The 21,620-nt window shown below is 40.6% G+C and overlaps 2 protein-coding genes across 7 annotated transcripts in view; one reads left to right on the forward strand and one right to left on the reverse strand.

The window, feature by feature from the left end:
* ttll7 (tubulin tyrosine ligase-like family, member 7) overlaps nt 1-7,771 on the reverse strand; it is a 72,579-nt gene extending 64,808 nt beyond the window's left edge. For all 5 annotated transcript variants that reach the window (XM_069694720.1, XM_069694718.1, XM_069694719.1 and 2 more), the window contains exons 1-3: nt 7,532-7,771; nt 580-985; nt 125-256 (exon numbers count right to left, since the gene is read on the reverse strand). In XM_069694720.1, coding sequence (XP_069550821.1) covers nt 125-256; nt 580-604 — 157 coding nt within the window. In that variant the 5' untranslated portion in view covers nt 605-985; nt 7,532-7,771. The remainder of the gene's footprint in view (nt 1-124; nt 257-579; nt 986-7,531) is intronic.
* A 2,287-nt stretch (nt 7,772-10,058) lies between these two features.
* On the forward strand, nt 10,059-21,496 carry prkacba (protein kinase, cAMP-dependent, catalytic, beta a). 2 transcript variants are annotated; one of them, XM_069694724.1, is made up of 10 exons: nt 10,059-10,390; nt 13,766-13,827; nt 14,126-14,254; nt 15,459-15,557; nt 16,099-16,181; nt 16,382-16,508; nt 16,829-16,924; nt 17,473-17,595; nt 17,808-17,972; nt 18,138-21,496. In XM_069694724.1, exons 1-10 carry the CDS (start codon nt 10,345-10,347, stop codon nt 18,261-18,263), a joined length of 1,056 nt encoding a protein of 351 aa, XP_069550825.1. In that variant the 5' UTR covers nt 10,059-10,344; the 3' UTR covers nt 18,264-21,496. The 2 variants fall into 2 exon arrangements, with proteins under 2 accessions (XP_069550825.1, XP_069550824.1); XM_069694723.1 differs by lacking the exon at nt 10,059-10,390 and adding an exon at nt 11,637-12,211.
* Nucleotides 21,497-21,620: the final 124 nt, after the last annotated feature.

Here is a 21,620-nt window from a genome sequence, read left to right on the forward strand (position 1 = left end):
GCCTGTTTTAGCTCCCATTCAAAATATTTGTTATTCTAACATCTTTATTGCATGTGTTTATATATCGTTGCTGTTACTGTATTTTCAAGGGCTTTTTAATAATATTGGAAGTAAGTTACAATACCAATTTCATATTTGGTGCCAGCGTCGTTGGCACTGATAGTGCCTTTCTTCTTTTTGGTGCGCACCTTCCTCTTCCCTCTGCTCTGGTAGGAGCCCACAGATGGCCCGTTGACGGGGGACGCTCCTTGATTCTCTGGAGGAGGAGACAAGCATACAACAAGGCTAGATACAGTCACAGCTTGTGCTCCAGGCTGGGAGGGGAGTAGGAGTCTTCTAATATATTTTCCTCATTTCTTCAGGGGATTCAGTGGGGTTTGTTTATGGGGCTAGAATGTAAATGGATAACGCATCTAGTTTGGTGTAGCTCCATTCATCATGATCCTTTAATTATGACATGTGAGTGTGTGCGTGCGTGCGTGCGTGCGTGTGTTTATATGAGCCGCAGTGTATGTACAGACTAACCAACTAACAGAATAACCCTGTCGGTCCTGAGAGAGATGAACCTTTCTTACTTACCTCCATCATTGGGAGGGGATGGCATCTCAGGGGCTGGAGGAGTGAAGGGGAAAGCAAAGCCTTCTGCCAGGCTTGGCGAGCGGGCCTCACAGGGTGCTCGCAGAACCCTCCAAGGTCTCTCTCGCACTCGCACTAGTTACTCTTCCCTGTCGAGGGCTGTGTATGGACGATGTGGTTCAGAATGGCCCAATGGATCATCTGAGCATCTCCCTGGCACGTTTCAGCGGCATAAACAGCAGCATAGGAGCCTGAGTGGGCAGGGAAGTCAGAAGGGGTGGCAGCGGTGGGGGAAGAGTGGGACGGGGAGGACTTCTCAAGGGTCTTCACAGCCCCAGCTTATTTACAGCCCCAAGAGGAGGGGGGGGGGGAGGGGGTGGACAAAGGGGGGGGGGGGGTAAGGAAAAGCCTGTGGAGGAGAAGAAAAAACATATTTTACAGCTGTCGAACAGTAGTACTAGACTGTAGACCACTCAAACAGTGACTGCAGTGCACTGAGTGGATCAATGTGTATTTTCTCGCTGGACTAGAGTGCATTCGACATGCTTTTTGATTTAAAGCAGCAGCAACAGCAGCACACAGACCTATCACATACTACATCAGTCAGTCTACCACTGGCCGTAGCAGCTCTGACACTACGATACTGCTAATAACATAATCTAAAGGTGTTTGATGTCCGCTGGCTGGAATAATTGGTATTCCATGGAATCATGGTGAAATATTAATGTGGTTGTCAAGTAAAGAGTTTTAAGTATCTCCCTGTGTCTTGTACCAGCTGGGTTTAATTGTATGTCTGGGAGGTCACTTAATTCAAACAGATGGCATATTTACGGTGGTTTGTTAAAAAGATGCCCCAGGCTATGAACAGTGTGGGAAATTAAAACCAGTCACCAGCCAAATTCTGTTATTATTAGGCAGTGAGTGTGTCCTCAAACCCCGTTTGGAGGTAATCAACCATTGAGGGGAAGTCTTGTCAACATTGAAACTATTGCTGGCTTGGGCAGCATTGTGACTCAGGGATGAAGGAGAAGGGTTTGACGCTGTTTGATTTCCGGATCCATGTGCTCAAAATTCTGACAGTTTTTTTTTTTTTTTTTTTAAATAGCAAACATTAAAGTGGACTGAAGACCCATAATGCACATACGTGTTTGTCCAGTGATGTCTCACAAGACATAAATTTAGCGTGTTTACACACATACTCAGATTTATGTGTTGCACATGTAAACATCTTATTCTGGTTTCAGATATGCTGGATATGCTTCGAGGAGTATTCCGGTAAAAAAAAAAATGGGATACTGTGACATGTGAACACCTTATTCCGGTTTCTGAACATTTTCTGCTGGAAAAGAACAAAGTGGTTGAAATAGTGTGAAATTAGACACAACTGCACACAGGTGATCAGAAATCTGGATACAGTAATAACCATGTATACACGGATATGAATATCTAGTTTTCTCATGCCTCATGTAAACACTGTATCTTGAATATAATCAAAACCAGGATAAGACTCAAAACTGGGTACTTATACTCATGTAATCACAATCATGGTTTCTTTACAGAATGCTTGAAGCTCATGATTCTCACAAGTCAGAGTATACAGCTGCCAAAATTGAGTCAACAGTGGTCAATAATAATGGATTGATGGTTCAAAATCTTTCCGAGAGGTTGCATGTTAAACCTGCATATTTAAGCAATGGCAAATGGTCACAAGAAAGCATTTTTCTCCGGGAGTAACAAGCCAAAAGTGTTGAAAAAAATATTTTTTAAGACATACTCATTTTTTTTTCTAGCATTTTCCGTATTATGGCAAGTGCTAAGTGTAGCTGTTTAAAACTCCGAGAATTTCCATATTATATTGCAGGCATTCCAAATAAGATGTAATGAAAAAATAATTTTTAAAAAAATGTAGAATTAAAAAGATACAGAACCGTGGTCTGTGAAATATAGAAATATACACTATATACAGACCACATAAATAATTAAATCATAGGTAACATAAACCAGTGAGACTACACCTACAGTAAACCCTTGAATTTCATAGAGAGATCAACAGTAGCCTCTAGTGGTGAGAGTATATTGTGAAGCCTATTTCTTTTCTAACAGTGTTTACTGTCTACACACACACTTCCCTGTTGGACCAGTCATGTTGGACCATGTTCACTAAAGAAGGCGCGCACACACACACACACACACACACACACACACACACACACACACACACACACACACACACACACACACACACACACACAGACTCTCTTACAATTGCTGCTGCCTTCAATTGAACCAGACTCAAGGATGTTGATCAATTTCCTGCATTTCTGCATTTTATTACTGTATTTTATTTCTTAAACTGCACTGCAACTTTTATTCTATTTTTAGCTTGTTTAACGTTTTAATGACTGTTTTTAATGTTTCGATCAATGTTCTTAATTGTTTTTAAATTTGCTTTTCCTTTGCCTGATGTTTTGATGCTTTTAATGGTTTTATGTGAAGCACTTTGAATTGCCTTGTTGTTGAAATGTGCTATACAAATAAACTTGCCTAGCCTTGCCTTGCCTTACAAAGCAACCAAATCGATTCTATCAGTAGCCTCTGAACAAATGAGAATGTGGAAACAATCTGATCGCATTGCTTGATCACTCAGTGGTCTTTACTGGCAGCCTCTCGGTCTCCCTGTGGTGAGCACAGGACATTGATCCTTGGGAGGACAGAGACTCGTTCAGTAGAGCAGGGGGGAGAGCAACAACAAAGAGTCAGAGTGATAAAGTGAGGCAAGCTGTGCTGTTGACAATCTGCCCCCACCTCCCAGTGGTGTACTGGCTCTCTGTACACGAGGCAGCGAACACTATCTCTATAGGAGCACCGGACCTTGGTGTCATGTAAACCCTTAGGAACAGGGCCGGACCTGACAGGCACATATGATGCAACAAAACACCTACGAACACACACATAAGATGAGAGCGCGCACACATTCTCTAATGCGAGTCATTTGAAATGAAAATTACACACACTCCCCAGACCAGAGCTGAGAAGTTAATCCTAATTATTCTGTGCAATATTGCAGGGTTATTTAATCATAATTTAAAAAAAAAAAAAAAACTATTATTTTAGTGCTCTTTTTGTGTTTTATCGACATTACATACTGGCATCTTCATTTTTTTTCAGCCACGGGAGATATTGTAAATTAAACATAATGTTATATTATTGCTATTTTGTTAAATTTCCACAATGTTGAACTGATGGTGTGTTCAAATTTCTCCCCTTGAGGCAACCCAATAGCTGAGTGGTTAGGACGCATACCGCATGGATATTAATTCTATGAACACAAAGTCCCTGTTTCAAATCATGACCAGGTGGACCATTGACTGCATGTTATTCCCCTGCTCTCTTCCCTCATTTCCTGTCTCTCTCACTGCCTTTATTGGATAAAGACCATTTATAATCTTAAAAAAATTCTGTGCTGACTTTATAGAATAAAATGTTAAAATAAGATGCCTGGACACCACATAAGGTCACAGTTAAGACACTTTTGTTGCACATTGATGGATGACCCAGCAAAAAGAGGCCTTCTCGTGTTTTGCCCATTTGTCTCAGTGGAGGTGGTTATAGACCACAAGGTGGCTGGGTTTTACTTGCACTCACTTTCAGTGTAATTTGACACCAGATTAGAGTCTCTTTTGTAATGTCACAACTTTTAAGTAAACTCAGTCATGTCACACTTGTCCTTTTCTTTCAATCATGACAATAATAATCATTGAGGCTTTAAACTTAGACAGTACGGTTATACTCTAGATTACTAATCCATATTATACTACACTTTGCTCAGCATCTTTAAACTGCTTTCAATGTTTATTTTTTTTCTCCTTGCAGTTACTATTAGTCTGCCTACTCAACTCGAGAATTTCTCATGAGAACAACAACAAGACGGGGTTTAAAGTTTGTAATCACTACTTGCCATTATATCTAACTGATGGCATTAGAAAGCATCATCACTTTTACTCCCTCGGTGCAATATTAACCACAGAATCTCAACTAAATCCCCTCTACTAAGTGGAGTATCTATCGTTAATCCGCTGTTGCAACACCACTTTTTCCCCCAACAGAGGGAGCCAAAGAGCCATCACAGCAGAGCAGAGTGTGCAAAGCTCCTGTGAATGCAGAGCCCCAATGAATGCTTAGCTCATGCACTTCCCCCCTGCCATACAACACAGAAAGGCTTCATTGTAGAGAGTCAGCTCTTCATGCTGCATCTGCATCACTCTGTTTCTGTTTCACTCGGCTTAAATGCATAACAAATGCACGTCTGTCTTTCAGGGCATTGTTATGCAGAGTTTTCCCCTAACTATTTGCTCTGAAGCAGGTGCAAAAGTACATATTTTAACTGCAGCATTTAGACTACATCAAAAAAATATTTACCAAAACAATACAAGTTGTTTTAGCTCGACCAAAAACTTTATTTTCACACAGATATTATCCCACTGTTGTAAGACAACGGCCAGTGGCACTTCAAGAGAACCCCCTTTTACATCAAAAGCAATCACACAAAGACAGCACAATAGCGCACAAAAGTGTGTCAACGGAAAGCTGAGCCTAAGCAGCAGACGCTTTTATGACAAGCTGTGTCACACCTATTACACGAGTCCCTTCAACATCCAACGGTACCACCCTCAGGGGTTTGTTTTATGTTCTCGCTGCCTTACATGAAACTACATCTTGAAAGCAGTCGTCAAATACAGAATCAACAGAGAAGCTCAGGGAAACACCACTTAGCCTTGTGTTGTGCTGAGAGAGCAGGATTTGCAGACGCAGGTTCTTTTCTGTACGTACAGTATTCCCCAGTCTTGCCGTTACAGCAGTACTAGGACCTCAGGGCTTGTATAAGCATTCAAACAGAGGAATGGACACATGCTGTACTATTACAACATGTCTCCATCACCGAAAAGCACAAAAGATTTGTAATGAGAAAAAAATTGTCACGCAAACAGTGAATATATCTTTCAAAGTCTAAAACATACAGTATATGCTAAGAATGTTTCCGTTAAAAAATATTTCTTCTCCTGTCATGATTTGCTTGACCACTGCCACCACATTGTCCCCGCAGGAAAAATGAGAGCTGAGCTTGTGGACTACTCTCACAGGAGAGTACTGGGTTTAGAATTGCCAGTGGGTCTAAAATTAGCTCGAACAAGTGACCCAATCTGGCTTCGTGCCTTCTTCCAGATATGAGGAGGAACAAGTGTGGGAGCTGTCAGCCCACAAGGTACTGAAATACACCAACAAACAGCTGAATGTAAAGCTTAACTTTATTTGAGAAACTTTACACGGATTTCAGCAAAACAGTCAAATGTAAAATTCAGTCACTACTTTAGAAATGAGAAGAACCCTTTATATTAACTACAATCGTGTTTTGCATTAAGTGGGAAGGGGATACAAGGTAACATCAAAGAGTTTTGATATCGATCAGTCCACAAATGATCAACGATGAAGATGTTTTACAGCTGAAGGCTGAACAGAAACATTGAAGCCGGTTAACATCTCCATACGTGTTGACGTTGTTGCAAGGTGCCACTGCACTACAAAATCAAAACCTTCCCTTTTCGCCTGAAGTTTAAAAAGCAAACCACTCCACAATGCACAATCAGTGGACTGATGAAAGTAAGGTTGCGTCGTTCAGAGAGAACATGCAGCGCTGTGAATGGCAGTTTCAGGGGCTCTACACAACATGAAAACAACATCTCAAAGGTGAAGCACGGTGGAGGGAGCAAAGGGATCTGGGGGCACTTTGCAGGATAATGTCAGGGTGGCTGCGGTCTGCTACTAAACTACTGAAGTAAAACTACTGCAGACGACTTCAGGTATAGAAAATTCACCTTTTGGAAGAGACCAGCCGCAGCCCAGACCCAATTGAAATATGACCTCAAGCAAGACATTCACGTCAGACACCCTATGCTCTGAAGCAGTTCTGCAATTCAAAAACGTGTAATGAAAATGAAAGATTAAGCATATCACATCCGTCTTAAGAGCCTTATCTCCGGGATATGGCCAGATTGCCATCCAAAACGCACATGTTAAGCTGTTATTAGTATGTAATCCATATATGCTCTGTACAGATTGGTCATCTCCAGGGTGCTGCTCTATTAGCATGTGTTCAGTAAGTGGCACAACCGGACTACAAAACAGATCAGCGTCAAATCAAATCTTCAAACAAAACACGTCTCCCCTGTAACTAACCGGGCTGGGAGCACTGGTGAAAGCACCGGTTTTGAATGTCAAGCACACGTTTATCACGTGTGCTTGCAAAGCTAAGCTAAGACGCTGTGCTACAAAGAGCTGCGGGATGGGGAGGGGGGGGGGGAGACCCTCTGCCTGTCACAGTAGTCAATATGGTCTCTCCCGGTATCACTGGAAGGCCATCCATCCACCTTTTAGATATCTTCGTGTTTATTTCAGGATCAGCGCAAAGCGGCTTCCTTAAATCCCGCGCGTATTAAGATCGGATGCGGGGCTTTTTCAAGGACGTTTGGTCGGTGCCTCCTCGTGAGACGTCACGGAGCCCGAGCAGGTGGACCATCGCTGTGAATGAGTGGCTAAGCAAGCACCTGCTAACGTTTAGGTCGCTTGCTAGCCACTTGCACAGACGGGTCGGTCCAAGGTGTGAAGACTCAAAACGTGGAAACGAGCTGGCAAAAATGTGGCCGTCCCGTCCCGTTGTCGTCCGGCGTGAACGTTACTGCCCCCTCCTCCTCCTCCACCACCACCAAACGAGGGCGTCTTCATTTAATGCCGCTTTACATATTACCACCAATTAGACACCGTATAATAATTCAAAGGAAACCTAATGACCCCCACCACCACCACCCCTCCTCCCCCCGTGCTGCTCTACGGTTAGCTTAGCCACACTACCTAGCAACGAAGCAGCCCCCCCCCCCCTCTTTAAACTGTTAACGGTTACCGTCTTGATCCCGAGCGGTGGCGGTGCGGCTCTCCCGCTGGTCTCCCCCCGGACACGGCGCAGCTACTCGAGACGCTGAGGTCCCTTTTGGAGAAACACCGTCCAGTCCCCCCCGAGTTGTGTACGCTCGTCAAGGCCACAACGACGCTGTTTATAGTGTGTAACGGCGTTACTACTGAAAACTGACGTTTGCCGACGGACAACAACAACAACAAATAAATCAGTGTGTTGTGTTCCTCTCGTGAGCGCTGCTGGAGCGAGTCCGTGGGCGGAACCATTCGGGCTGTGAGAGGAGGGGGGGACCCGGGAGTGAGGGGGGGGGGGGGCGGCGGGTTGGACCTGAATGAAGTGCTGAAGTTTGCACTCGCAAACTGACGTGTAAAAATGCACTGCGGGGCTTACATGTGTAGTCAGCACATATTAAATGAACCCACTGACTTGTGATTAAAAACGCAGGTGCGAGGTTGTTGTTTTTTTGTTTGTTTGTTTGTTTGTTTTTCTTTCCGTGCAGCGTAAGGTCATTTATTTAACGGAGGTTTCGGTGCAGCTCTTCCGCCCCCAGCTCGCTGATACAAACACAGGGCAGCTACGGAGCGACTGTGTCGCTGACCGTGGTGCTAAAAACATCCCCGCCGTTAATGGGCGCGTCCCGCTCGGAGGTCGTGAACGTGCCACCCAGTCCTTCCAAATGTGTTGAACACTACTGCTTTCTTTCTCATGTCTTTGGGTGAAGTACATGTAGTTTATGAACACTTGTTTATTTAAAAATTAAAGTGATGTACTAAGTTTTCTGACAGGTTTTTAAATCTATTTAAATTAAAGCTTTAAAATAGTTCCAAGCTTTGGTTTAGTTTGTATATTTTCTTGTTTGGTTGGTTTAATTATTGAGTTTCTTTAACTATCTTCAATTAAATGCAAGACGAAATACTTATAAATAGATTATACACATTAGTATTACTCTTACTGATGTGATTTTACTGATGTATATTTTTTTGTATATTTATTTAAAAATTAAAGTGATGTACTAAGTTTTCTGATAGGTTTTTAAATCTACTTAAATTAAAGCTTTAAAATAGTTCCAAGCGTTGGTTTAGTTTGTATATTTTCTTGTTTGGTTGGTTTAATTATTGAGTTTCTTTAACTATCTTCACTTAAATGCAAGACAAAATACTTATAAATAGTATATACACATTATTATTACTGTTACTGATGTGATTTTACTGATGTATATTTTTTTGTATATTTATTTAAAAATTAAAGTGATGTACTAAGTTTTCTGATAGGTTTTTAAATCTACTTAAATTAAAGCTTTAAAATAGTTCCAAGCGTTGGTTTAGTTTGTATATTTTCTTGTTTGGTTGGTTTAATTATTGAGTTTCTTTAACTATCTTCACTTAAATGCAAGACAAAATACTTATAAATAGATTATACACATTATTATTACTCTTACTGATGTGATTTTACCAGGATACTACCCCTATTACTAACTTTTGTTTTAAAAAATTTGTTGACAATATCTGCGTTTTGCAATTAAATGCAGTTTTTGTGAGGTTATTTTAGATTACTGTGGTTGTACTTGTTTAATTGTTTGTATGGGTGTTGTTTTTACACTAATTATCAGTAATTTATTTATGCACTGATTTGTTTTAAAATCTTAAAGAAAAGTTGGAAGTTCTGCAGCATCACTTGGGTGACAAACACTTCAGGGTTTCTGTCTTCGTTACAATGTTGTATTGTAGTAACACACCCTGCAGGGTAAGTGTGGGGTCCTGTGGTCCCTCTGAGGTCAAAGGTCACAGTCACCAACAAACAGCACCCCTGGAACAGGCAATTGTGTTTGCCCACATTAAACTGACTGTAGGCTGCAAACATTTAATACAAAGATACCCGGTGTTTCACGTGAACGCAAACGGTACACTAAATGACAATGTGGGCTACCACGTGTTGGAAAATTGACTTTTTTTTTTTTTTTGAGCAAAAGAAATTAAAAGGAAGAAGTGGTACAGAAAGGCTACAAATCAATAATTAAGAGTCACACACCCCAACACACTGAAGTTGTGGTTTACAAGTTAAATAACATTCAAAGAGTAAGATTAAGCATTAAAGTAAGATTAAGCATTACATAATTTGTTTTTCAGAATGTTTTATAGTATAATGATGATCATTATTATGATTATTATGGTGGGTTTTTTTATATGTTTTGTAATGTTTTAGACATTTTCACTGTTGTTATTACAAGTAGCCTATTAGTTATTAATTTTTCTACTGCTTTTATTTCTGTTTTTTTTTTTTTTTACTGTTTTAAACAAAGTTATTTGGGTAAAACACGCCGTGAACAAGTCATTGGTCAAAGTGATAGAGCCTTATTAAGTAGAGAATTACTACGTCACAACATGTAACTCTAATCTCACTTTACAAATAGTAGCGCACGTTTAGACCGTACTGTTTCCGACCGGTACCTAAACGCAGCATTGCACCCATCAACTCCGTTCCCGGGTATTCCCACATGACTTGAACGCAGCAGCAAACGACAGCAGGCAGAGGTGAAAAGTCTGGATCATGTTGTCATTCCAGCGGAGGCACACTTGAACGACAAAAAAAAAAAAAAAGGACCTTGTAAATAAAAGATCAACGAGGCGGTTAGCAGAGCACGTCGAAGTTTAGTCCACAAAGAGAAGACGTTGATGTCGTTTTTAGCCACGCAGCTAGCACAAGCTGAAATTTGTTAGCCAGCTAACGGAGGACCCCCTGTTAGCTAACCGCCACCATCATCGCTCCTCGCCAGCTGTGGATCGCCCTCCTGTCTTCCCACGATGGGAAACGCAGCAACTGCCAAGAAAGGCAATGAACAAGAAAGCGGTGAGCGAGCGAGCGACCTGGGAAAAGCATCCAGCTTAGCCTGTTAAGCCATCTAATGTTAGCTTTCTCGCGCGGTGCGAGTTCGCTTATCAAAGTCAGTGAAGAGCAGCAGCCTTCAGCGGTTGTTGTCCGGTGTGAACACACAGTGCGGTGATACGGGCTGCAGACGAGAACCATCTTTGGTCGGGTAGTTCACGGGCTGTGTTTGCTCTCTCTCTCTCTCGTGTGTGATCTCCTTTGGAGACGGTGCCACAGATGATGCAGCCGGCCGGTGTTTGAAAGAGACGTATGAGCAGATGACATTGTGGTCCTCACCCCCATCCTGGTCGAGGTTTGCCCACAGCAGTGAATGTAAAAGAAAGATCCTCGACTCACACTGTAGCGTAAAGGCATCGAGGTGCCTTGTTTAATTTGGGGGAAAAAAAGAAAAAAAAAAAGCTGATGTGACTGGAGCCAGATAACATCAGCATACGTGGGTTTGTGTTAAAGCTGCAGCCAAAGGCCTGGTCAGGGCTAACAACAGGTACCTGGTAACGACTGACAGACAAGTTGACCAAGGCTCCTTGATGTGGTTAAACCAGGATTGTAACAATACAAAAAAAATATGTTGTTGTTTTTTTTATTGCTAATATTTGTCAAACAAGGTCTGCAAAATTGACCATTTTGATCCCACTCAATGTGTTAAGTAATATATTAACAAGTTCTCTGTAAATCAAAATATTAAGGCCTGGATCACTGCTTTCTTACAGTGACATTAATCTGTTATGTTGATGTGAGATCATCAAGTAAAGGTAGCTCCGCTCTTTGTCAAATTGCACCTGTTGAAGATCTAAAGTCCTCTATTAATCACTTGAAAGCAGTAGCCAGAGGCCACTCTGCTGTGTTCAGTGTGCGTTTGCGAGTAATGACCGTCCTAATCCACTAAACTGTGCCATACCTAGTGGTCTGTCTGGAGAGCACTGATCTTGACCTGCTTTCTGATTGGCAGTAGTTGGCACAGTCTGGCAGACTTGTGACTCAATCCACCTGTAGTGGCTGCAGGGAGGGGCTGAGGGTTGTGTACAATAACACTGTGATGCAAACAGACAGCTAACTTGTGGTTGTTATTTAGATTTAATGCTCTTAGCCTGACTAGTATTACTTTCTACTACACTAGCATGCTGTTTTTTTTTTTTTTTTTTTAAGTATGCAGCAAAGGGTTAGGTCTTAAGGGTGATTTTGAGCAAAGGAAAAGCTCTTTGAAGAACTGCATTGTGAGATATAACCGCCAGAGAGCACGCTAACCTGGAGATGACTTCTCTTTCTGTTAGTCAGTGGGTTTTGCAGGCTTATTTTGAATCCCGCAAAGCTGCGCAGTGTTTTTTTTTTTTTTTTTACATCACATTACAAAGCTGATATTTTAGCGTGCTCTTGTTTAGTTTGTATACTGTTGTCAGACCAGTGCCACTATTTGCATGGGAGACAAAGTCAAATGTCTTCAAACGACACCAGACAGACAAAAACGGACAGGCAGTTGGCCGTCTGAAACTGAAGCAGAGCACTTGAACAGGAAGCTCGACTTTGTGTGGTTAGCCAAGCATCGCAGAGCACTTGACTGAATACAGGAAGTTAGTATCTTTGGTGTCGAGTCTGAGAAACGGTCACTTCGCCCGTGAGCCATCTTACACGTCAAGATATTCGCCTGAAAAATGGCCCAAGGAAAGGATCAGTCCTTCGCCAGCCGTTTATTCCACAGATATCGTAAGAGTAGCCAAGAGCACAGAGGACCAGAGAGTGAGGTACCTTATATCTCAGAGTTCACCATCATGTGGGATAAATTGAGTAAGTGCAATGCATCGCTTTTACCATGTGTAGCTGTGAGCAGGCTGGGTTTATTTGACACCCATAAAATTTACTTTTTGAACTGTACAGATCATTCAACGGGTTTGATAGGCTTCCAAATTAGATTTTTATTTTCACGTATGTGGTCATCCAGTTGGCCTCTATGGGTTAATTTGGTCTTAAAACTACAAAAACAATAACTATAACCTTTGCCATTTCGACTTACCTTCCTCATCCGCTTCACAATTGCTGAATTTGCACACATTTTGGATCCACCAGAGACATTAGTAAAAGCAGCTTAGGCATAACACTTTGTAGTGCAGGCCATTTGTGGTGCTTCAGTCGCTTACATCATCTTAATATCTGTGCCCTGTCATTTGTGTGTGCCCTTGTGCGAGTATGAAATGTGTTTTTATGTGGGCTTTTCTCAGTCTCGTTTCAACCAGCGTTGTCTTTTCTTCTTTGTGGAATAATGCAAGCCTCCAATAGTGGCAGGATAGAAAGCAAAAGTTAGAACTATATATTGAACACTATCTACCATGGAGAATCGAAGCCTTATGGATAGAAATATTCACTTGTTGCTAAATTTTAACAACTAATAACATTTGCGGTTGTACACCAGGGTGTAAACAACCTTGACTGCTAGTTTTAGCTACAGTTTTCATAGACAATAGACAAAATAAGTTTTATGTTATTGCAGGGTGGAATAATTTTGTCAGGTGGTAGGACTGCCTTACGTTGTCTTCTCCAGTGTCATTTTGTGTTGTGAATCTAATATGTTCTTGTTTTCAGCACTTCATAAATGTTTCTTTCTCTCTTTCTCTTCTCCATTATTTCCATCCATGTGGGTGAATGTCCCTGCAAACCCTTGGTGAACTGTAGAGACTTTTGGTATGCTCATTTTCCATGAGACGTCCCAAGTCACAGAGCAAATGTTTATTCTGCATTTTAGACACAGCAGGCTTGCATTAAACTGTATTTCAATTGTATTAAGCAGCCAAAGTGTGCATTTAAATTAATAGCAGCATACCAAAGTGCACCACCAGTGAGACATTAGACACCTGCCAATGACTCTTTGACTTTGGACACCTCATGTCTGCTGTGACTGTCTTTCTGTTGCCTGCTCCGTAGTCTCAGTTATGTTTTGCATTTTGTCTTTCTCTCTGCCTCTTATTATTACTGCCTCTCCTCCTTGACTCCCACCTCCCCCTGAAAGGGATGCAGAATAGCTTGCCTTAAAATTGGCCAACTCTGTAAAGTCAACAGAGCTCTTTGCATCACTTTATGAATTAAAATGTCCTGCTTAGGTGTGTGGTTTTGAGTTTTATAACGGAGATATTCTTTGCTGTATTAGTCCTGCCTCCCCAGTACTTGACATTTGCCTGACCTTAACATGCATTTGTTCCCCTGAAATGTGAATTTGCCTTTTGTTTGTTTTCCTGAACACGTTAAACTGCCCCAGTTTATTTCCCTGAACATATTACTGTATCTGACCTTGCATTTGTACCAAAACTGTAAAAAATGTTATACTACAAATCTGTCTCTTTTTTATAGTGAAAGAGTTCTTAGCTAAAGCCAAAGAAGATTTTTTAAGAAAATGGGAGTGTCCACCACAGGTAAGCTGTTCTTTACGACCACTTTTCATGATAGAATTTAGACTTTAAATTATTTGTCTTGACACTCCGATCTGGAATAAAATGTTACGACTTCCTTTAGTTCAAAGTGGTTCCGATCTTGATGACTTGAATGCAAGCTGATTGAGTAATTGTACTCAAAAATCATCTCCATCCAGTCTTAAATTTTTTTTAACTCAGAGCTACATGAAAACAAAAATCTAATGGCCCATATAAGAGCTGGATGTTTACCAAACGTACAAGTTGCTGTCTCACTTCCTCTGATAATGTGTTTCCTCAGAGCACAACGGGCCTGGACGACTTTGACAGGTTCAAGACTCTGGGCACTGGCTCGTTTGGTCGAGTAATGCTTGTGAAACATAAAGGAACGAACCAGTTCTACGCCATGAAGATCCTGGACAAACAAAAGGTAAGCGTATGGTTTTAGATGAAATCTGTAAAAATGACTAAAATTGTAAATATGTCTGGTTGGTGGAAGGAAAACTGCAAAAATGGTTTACATAAAATCATACGCTGTGCATCTCATCATAGGAAATGGAACATTTCCTCATACACGGTCAGTCTGTTATCATTGAAAACCTCAAAGTCGCTTCACATGAGAGTTTCAGTCTCTAAATATTGATGTGAAAGTTGTGGAGGGAGGTTAGCATGTCATCTGTGTGTTGCTCGTATATCAGGGCTCTGTTCACTTGCATTTCAGTTTAAGTGGTAAACCTGTCTGACATCCTGCTTCAGTTGCACATCTCTAAGACTTTCCTTTACACAGTTTCTCACTCTGCCTCTTTTTGTTTCTTAATATTTTATTCACTACGCTCTTCCTAGCTCCTCACAGAACTCTAAAGAACTTTTATTGTTTACTGTGCTTTTTTTTTTTTAGCCCATGTGTTGCAAATCATGTAACCTGTTAATGTGTGCTATGATAGTTTTCAGGCTTGTGAATGTGCTTTGCTGCCTTACAAATGACCATCAATTTCCATTAATGTACTTCAGTACAGTATGAAAATGAACTTCCAGAAACTTTGGCTTTACATCACAGTAGATATCGTAGTCAGGTGTTTTATCACTTTGTGGTCATTTTGTCGATGTCTCGGTCTGTTTTGTGCTGACGTGCTAATCTGAAGCTCGATATCTTAGATTTAGGAGTCAGCTTTCAAACAACAGACTTTGTAAAACAAAGAGCTACCAAATTAGGATTTCTTCTACCTCTGTTTTCTGGCTGTATAGCTTGTAGGTACAGTGGCAGCTTGCTCACGTTAAACTGGCAGGCTTTTCTAATCAGTCATAATTTCAACAGCCCGACCTTGTAACAGTAACTTTGACATATATAAAACAGGACATGATGTTCAGAGTGATGAATTATCGATTTGGATCAAAATATTTTAATTTGAACAACTTACTGAAATGAACTGAAGGCAGTAACTGACTGGAGAGATGGAAACTTTGGAAATGATTAGTCATAAATGGGCTAAAACAGTGTGCATAAACACATTAATTACGTGTGAATACCTGTGTAGTCGTGTTATAGATATTGTAGAATGTAAACAAAGTTTGATGTTTGAGTTATGATGAGCAAATCATCCTCATGTGCTTGTCTTCTGCCTCGTGTTTTTCAGGTGGTGAAGTTGAAGCAGATAGAACACACACTAAATGAAAAGAGAATACTACAGGCCGTCTCCTTCCCCTTCCTCGTCAGATTGGAGTACGCTTTCAAGGTACGAGACAAACTACAGGTGTAATGGTGCATGTTTTCATCCTGAACCATTTGATACACAAATTTCTTCTGTTCGATACGCTATGCGAGCCAAACGATTACTGTCACACGTCTATTTATGTCTGCTTACTTGCGCTCCTGGAATGAAAGTTCAAGAGCATGAGCTCCACCCAGAACTTTTTGTCAGTGCACTATTGTCCATCAGCAATAGCATACTAGCAGGGTTGTTTTCCTTGTTTGAAAGTCGACAAATAAATGTCATGTATTTTTTTCGGCTGTTCCTAAAACACGCTGACCTGTGTGTCATAAATAACCGTGAATTGTGTGTACCTTTACACCCTGACGACAAGCAGAGCAGGCTGTTTCACTCATAGTCACAGCGCTACAGTTGGACTCTACATTTCTATAGTTGGTTTAAGTTCAATAACAACAATAAACATATCCACAATATATTCTTATTTCCCTTAATGAATTGTGCTGATTAGTTCAAAAGTGGTAGGTTTGTATGACCCTAATTGAAAGTATAATTCTTTAATTACCAGGACAACTCAAACCTCTACATGGTGATGGAGTATGTGCCGGGTGGAGAAATGTTCTCGCACCTCAGACGCACTGGAAGGTTCAGGTATTGTGCACATCATTTTTATTGGACTTTATTTGTCGTTTGCGTGTGGTGCCGTGGTTATAGCCAAACATAGCTGGACAAAAGTCGTTTTTTTCCTTGCTTGTTGTGGTCTGGATTAAATCGAGGCAGACGTCATTTTTATTTGGCTGTACAATGAATAATTGACAGAATATTTGACTATGTATGCTTCTTTCTTTCAGTGAACATCATGCACGGTTTTATGCAGCTCAGATAGTGCTCACCTTTGAGTACCTTCACTCCTTAGACCTCATCTACAGAGACCTGAAGCCTGAAAACCTGCTCATAGATCAGCATGGATACATCCAGGTACACCATCAATGTAACGTTTACCGTTCTAGAGTGAACCCGAGTGGAAAGGTATCATTCACCAACAAATTGTCTGAACCAATAGCTGGTAACTGACCCGGTAATCAACTCTTCGTAAGACCACCAGGAGAGAGTGGATACCATTGTAAAGAGGTTCAATGCTGAACAACAGTACAAGAAAGCAGATTAAGTCCACTAAAGGGAAAAAGTTTAGAAACTTGACATATGTAGTCTTCTGTTAGTAGCCATTGTTCTGAAGTGTAGTACAAGTTACCTTTGCCTTCTGTACCTACTTTTCTTTCCTGTTGTTCTCTCCTCAGGTCACAGACTTTGGTTTTGCCAAAAGAGTAAAAGGCAGGACCTGGACATTGTGTGGAACTCCTGAGTACCTGGCTCCAGAGATCATCCTCAGCAAGGTGAGGCCTTCGTACCAACACAGCCCACACAACCATGTTGATACAGTGCAGTCAGAAGGTATCAGGACAGTAACATCTTTTTCATTGTTGTGACTCCAGCAGAGCAGACTGGATTTTAAATGAAACAGTGATGATGAGGTGGAAGCACTGACTTTCATATTGAAATATCTATAAACATAGATAGAACAAACAATGATTTGAAAAGACAAACAAATAGTTTTTGTTGTGAGATGCGTAATTTACTATGACGTTTAAGTCGGTCTACAAACTTCAGTCCAGCTGAGCTGAACACATGTTTTACTTGACAAAGACACAAGACTAAAGGTAATAAGTCTTTTACACAAATAAGAACTGAAGCTGGCTGCTGTGAGGCCCTGGTACATCATCACCAGGGACGATACCAAGTGTCTGCTAATGTCTTTGGGTCTAAGTAATCAGCCAGATAAATATGAAAAACCAGATGTGAAAATAAAGACCCAGTAATTATAACTAAGTTTCAACCAAGTCAAGGCGTAGAAACGTGATGGATTGTTTCCTTTTTCTTTCAGGGCTACAACAAAGCTGTGGACTGGTGGGCACTTGGCGTTCTAATCTATGAGATGGCTGCTGGTTACCCTCCCTTTTTTGCTGATCAGCCCATCCAGATCTATGAAAAGATTGTGTCTGGCAAGGTATGCAAAGACAGCCACATGCAAAGTGCAAGTTAATGTAGCTTAGATATTTGAATACTCTGTCACTCCTCTGCTTCCCTGTCAGCCACGAGGACTGACTTGATATCGGTTCTCCAGTGATTCTTTACTGCTCTTTAACCGCTACAACCCATACTGAAGGAAATGGAGGAAAAAAAACACTGGTTTGATAACCCAAACCTTTTTTCTTGCAGGTACGATTTCCCTCTCACTTCAGCTCCGACCTGAAGGATCTGCTGAGGAACCTGCTCCAGGTAGACCTGACCAAGAGATTCGGCAACCTGAAGAACGGTGTGAATGACATAAAAAATCACAAGTGGTTCTCCACAACAGACTGGATTGCCATCTATGAGCGAAAGGTAGGTCTTGAGGTTGTTGTTTTTTTTGCTGGAGAATGGTGCGACATGTTGCTCAACCAAAGCCTTTTTAATGTCATAATGGTCCTGAGACATGATGCAACACATCTGTTGCAGCTCCTGATCTGAACAAAAAAAAAAAAAAAAATGTACATTGTACGTTTTCAGGTCGAAGCCCCCTTCTTGCCAAAGTGCAGAGGACCAGGAGACACAAGCAACTTTGACGACTATGAAGAGGAGGACATTCGTGTCTCACAAACAGAAAAGTGTGCAAAAGAGTTTGCTGATTTCTAGTGAACGGGCACGAGTCCCGTCAGGGCTCTCGTGTTTTGGGATATTTGCACTCTGTTGAGGGTAAAGGTGGAACTGAGGCCATCACGTGCTCAAAACAAATGCCTAGTTCCTTCATTCCACACAGCTGAATGAGGTCCTTTTTGCCATGATTCTGCGTGCAGTTAGCACTAATCTATACACAGGCACATTATGCAGACACCCCTCGTGCTGCAACACAAAGTACTAGACCACGTCTTCATCGTTTGTCTTTTATCTTCTGTTTTCTATGTTTGCCACGTTTGAGTATCCTCCCTCTCCTTGTTTAAGTTTGTATTTGAAAAGCAACATGAAAACTAATATTACTCCCATTTTCAAGCGGCACAAAGAGTGATTGATTGTATTAGCTGGTGTTGCACATATTGTGATTTAAGCTTTGGGAAAGTGAAGGGATTTTTATTTGTTTGAATTTCTGACATTGAGGTTGCCAGTTATCTGTCGTCTGTTACATGCCTGTGTGTCTTTTAGGGTTCGGTTTAGTATTCAGTAATCATGAACACTTGAACATTAACCATTATTTATCCTTCTGGTGTCCTTAAGACCTAGAACAGTGTATTTGTGCATATAGACATACATATATGAGACATGCAATTTTAAAAGACTTTTGTTTTGTTAAAGCATGACCAAAATTCAAACAAAGAAACTGGTGTTCAGTGAAGGAGAATAAACACCGATGGCATCTGGAAGTTTCTCCGTTTTAGCACTCGATTTTCAAAGCGACATGACAAGCGATATTAGGAAGCAGCGACTTGTCAGTGCTGTGTTAGCTGATCAATTGTAGCATTGTTTATCCATATCTGGTCACAGGACGTTTCCTTTTTACCTCAGTCTTGGTGTGGTGTTAAATTGATGGAATGAGAGGATTTATTTTTCAGGTACAACTCTGTTTCACAAGGAAGGAAACTGGGGAAGTTTGAGTGTCACTGCACACAATGGATCTTCAAGTATATTTATAAAAGTGTCAACTTTGCATTTTACAAAAGCTGAAAGGTCAATTTGTTCGATTTTCTAGAGGGTATATCATTGATGTGAAGCAGTGTTGATCACATGGACAAAACATTTAGGTTGCTTTTTTGTTTTTGTTTATTAATTGCTGTTTGAGCAGAGCACTCAGAAGTGTAATTGTGTAACTGCCATATTTGTTTTATTTTACTTTTTACTTTTGCATGTTTGTCTTTTTTTTTTGTACAGCAGTTTCACAACAAGCTAATAGTGCCCTAAAAGTGTTCCCGCCCTTATTTATTTTAGTTTTTTGTTGTTTTCTTTTGTTACATTAAAATAGTTTCACAGCCTGGGACATTGACTCAGCAAAGGAGTTCATTTTGATCCAAGTGACATAATCCCAAAACGGCAAAACAAAACCAATTAACTGTAGTAATAACAGAAAACGGAAACATCATATCCTCAGAGTATTCATTAATCTTAGTCACTTCTTGGTTGTTTACCGCAGTTAAAGCTTGTCGTCTCTTTGCGTCATTTTCTAACCAACTCGCACACTGTGATGGAAAAATATTTGCAAAAATTGCTCGGGCTGAGTAAGGTCAGTTAGAGAACATGAACGGACAAACATTATGATTTTTCTAAGGGAATAAGGTCAGAAGTTGTTGTTGTTTTTTTGTTTGTTTTTTCAATGTAAGCCACTCTTGTTATTGTCTATGCATATTTAATACATCTTTTGTCCCATCTGAGAAATATAGGTATCATGAGGGATTCTACTGTACAGGGCACCATTAATGTCCCATTGACTCCGACTCATTGCCTGTCCTTGCTGTTGACATGTCGTCCCTGTCTCTACAAACCTCTCTCTGTTGTGACAGGTTTGAGCCGTTGTATCGAAATAATCTGTATGTCAAATGCTGAATATCTACGAGGCCACGGTGTCCATTTGTTGACTTTTCTTTCTTCCAGATGTCAGAAAAGTTTTGCTTTTGTGAACCTGTTATTCCTTTTAGAAGGAGGTTTGTCTCTGTCTGCCGTCCACAGGGAAGTCAGAGTTTGAGGTCGTTTCTGCAGGTTGGACCCTCAGGGCTGTGGGGAAATCAAAGTTTTACATTTCACGATTTGTGTCGGAAACAATAATGCACTGTCGACAGTCTTTCAGTTTCAAGTCCCTTGAGTCTTCAGAGGTTTTGATTGTTATTTGACACGATGATCAAGTCTTTGTATATGAGGAAAATGCAATTTAATCAACTTCAACAATCTTAAACAACCTAATGTGAAGAGGGTTTGGGGACTCAGTGCTATTTTTAGGTACTGATGTGCTGTATATGAATATTGGCTACGCCTGAATTTGAATTTGAATTTGATCGATCGACCGAGCACATGATGTTTTTTTAGCCCTAATTTCCTTTCAAAGGCACAAATGTTTCTTATGCTAGTTTTATTTATATTTAGAGATAAAAAAAATAACATTTAAATCTTTGAACTCATAGTTCTTAGTGTAAATATAAGGAGACTCCAGAGGTTTTATTTGCAAAAGTGTTATAAACAGTGAATATATTGGATTATTTATTTGTATTGAACTTTTTTTTCATTTGCCCTCATAAGAATAAAACATTTATAGAAGTAAACATATTTACCACAGTTAATGCACATTGACGCCTCTAATGCCTATTCAAAAATTGTAGCCTTTTATTTGAACTTTTTTTTCCACCTTTTTTGTTTTGTTTCTATTTTTTTCGTAGGGGATCCAAAATCATGTTTCCAGTCTGAAGGGTGAACAGAATGTAATTGCAAAAATCCACAATATTTTTTTGTTTCGACAAAATTTTGAAGACTACACCATGGGAATTTAGCATGTTTCAGTCCAAACTGCCTGTGTGTAAATCTTCCCAGAAAGTGTGTAGGAAATCCACAGCTCTTATTTACCCCCCCCCCCTCCCCCGCCTCCTCCTCGTGTATGTAATAATGTTTTGTCAGATTTGATGTAAACGATGGCACTTTTCCCTGAGCCACTTCACACTCCTGACTGAAGGAAATCAGTTCTTCGTAGCTAGTCACACATGCCAGTATGGGATCAATAATCAGAAATGTGTCTGTATTTAGTTTGTGAAATTTTTGCACATCATTTAGAAGGCTGACACGTTTTTCCCACCCATATTTACTTGTGTTTGCAAGGGGAATATACTTTGCTGTAGCAATTTTATGTAACAAAGGATATGTCACTATAATAAATTCTTTTTATTAAAAAAAAACAACTATGACTCTTTGTATTTACTACTAGTTCAACTTGTGGAGATATGCCTCAGGGGGGGGGGGGGGGGTCAAACTCACTGAACTACAAACGCTGGCTTAAAAACCGGTAAAACTACATTTCCCATG

The sequence above is a fragment of the Brachyistius frenatus genome, unplaced genomic scaffold (genome assembly GCF_029030835.1).
Source record: "Brachyistius frenatus isolate BFR_SWC_R1_liver_20210118 unplaced genomic scaffold, ASM2903083v1 Contig_18, whole genome shotgun sequence".
Taxonomy (NCBI): Eukaryota; Metazoa; Chordata; class Actinopteri; family Embiotocidae; genus Brachyistius; species Brachyistius frenatus.

What these genes read in the sequence shown, in the direction of transcription:
- prkacba (XM_069694723.1), top strand. Translation starts at nt 12,079, where the DNA reads ATGGCCCAAGGAAAGGATCAGTCCTTCGCCAGCCGTTTATTCCACAGA. An exon ending in AATGGGAGTGTCCACCACAG is followed by an intron (nt 13,828 to 14,125) that starts GTAAGCTGTTCT and finishes GTGTTTCCTCAG; the next exon opens with AGCACAACGGGCCTGGACGA. An exon ending in AGACGCACTGGAAGGTTCAG is followed by an intron (nt 16,182 to 16,381) that starts GTATTGTGCACA and finishes TCTTTCTTTCAG; the next exon opens with TGAACATCATGCACGGTTTT.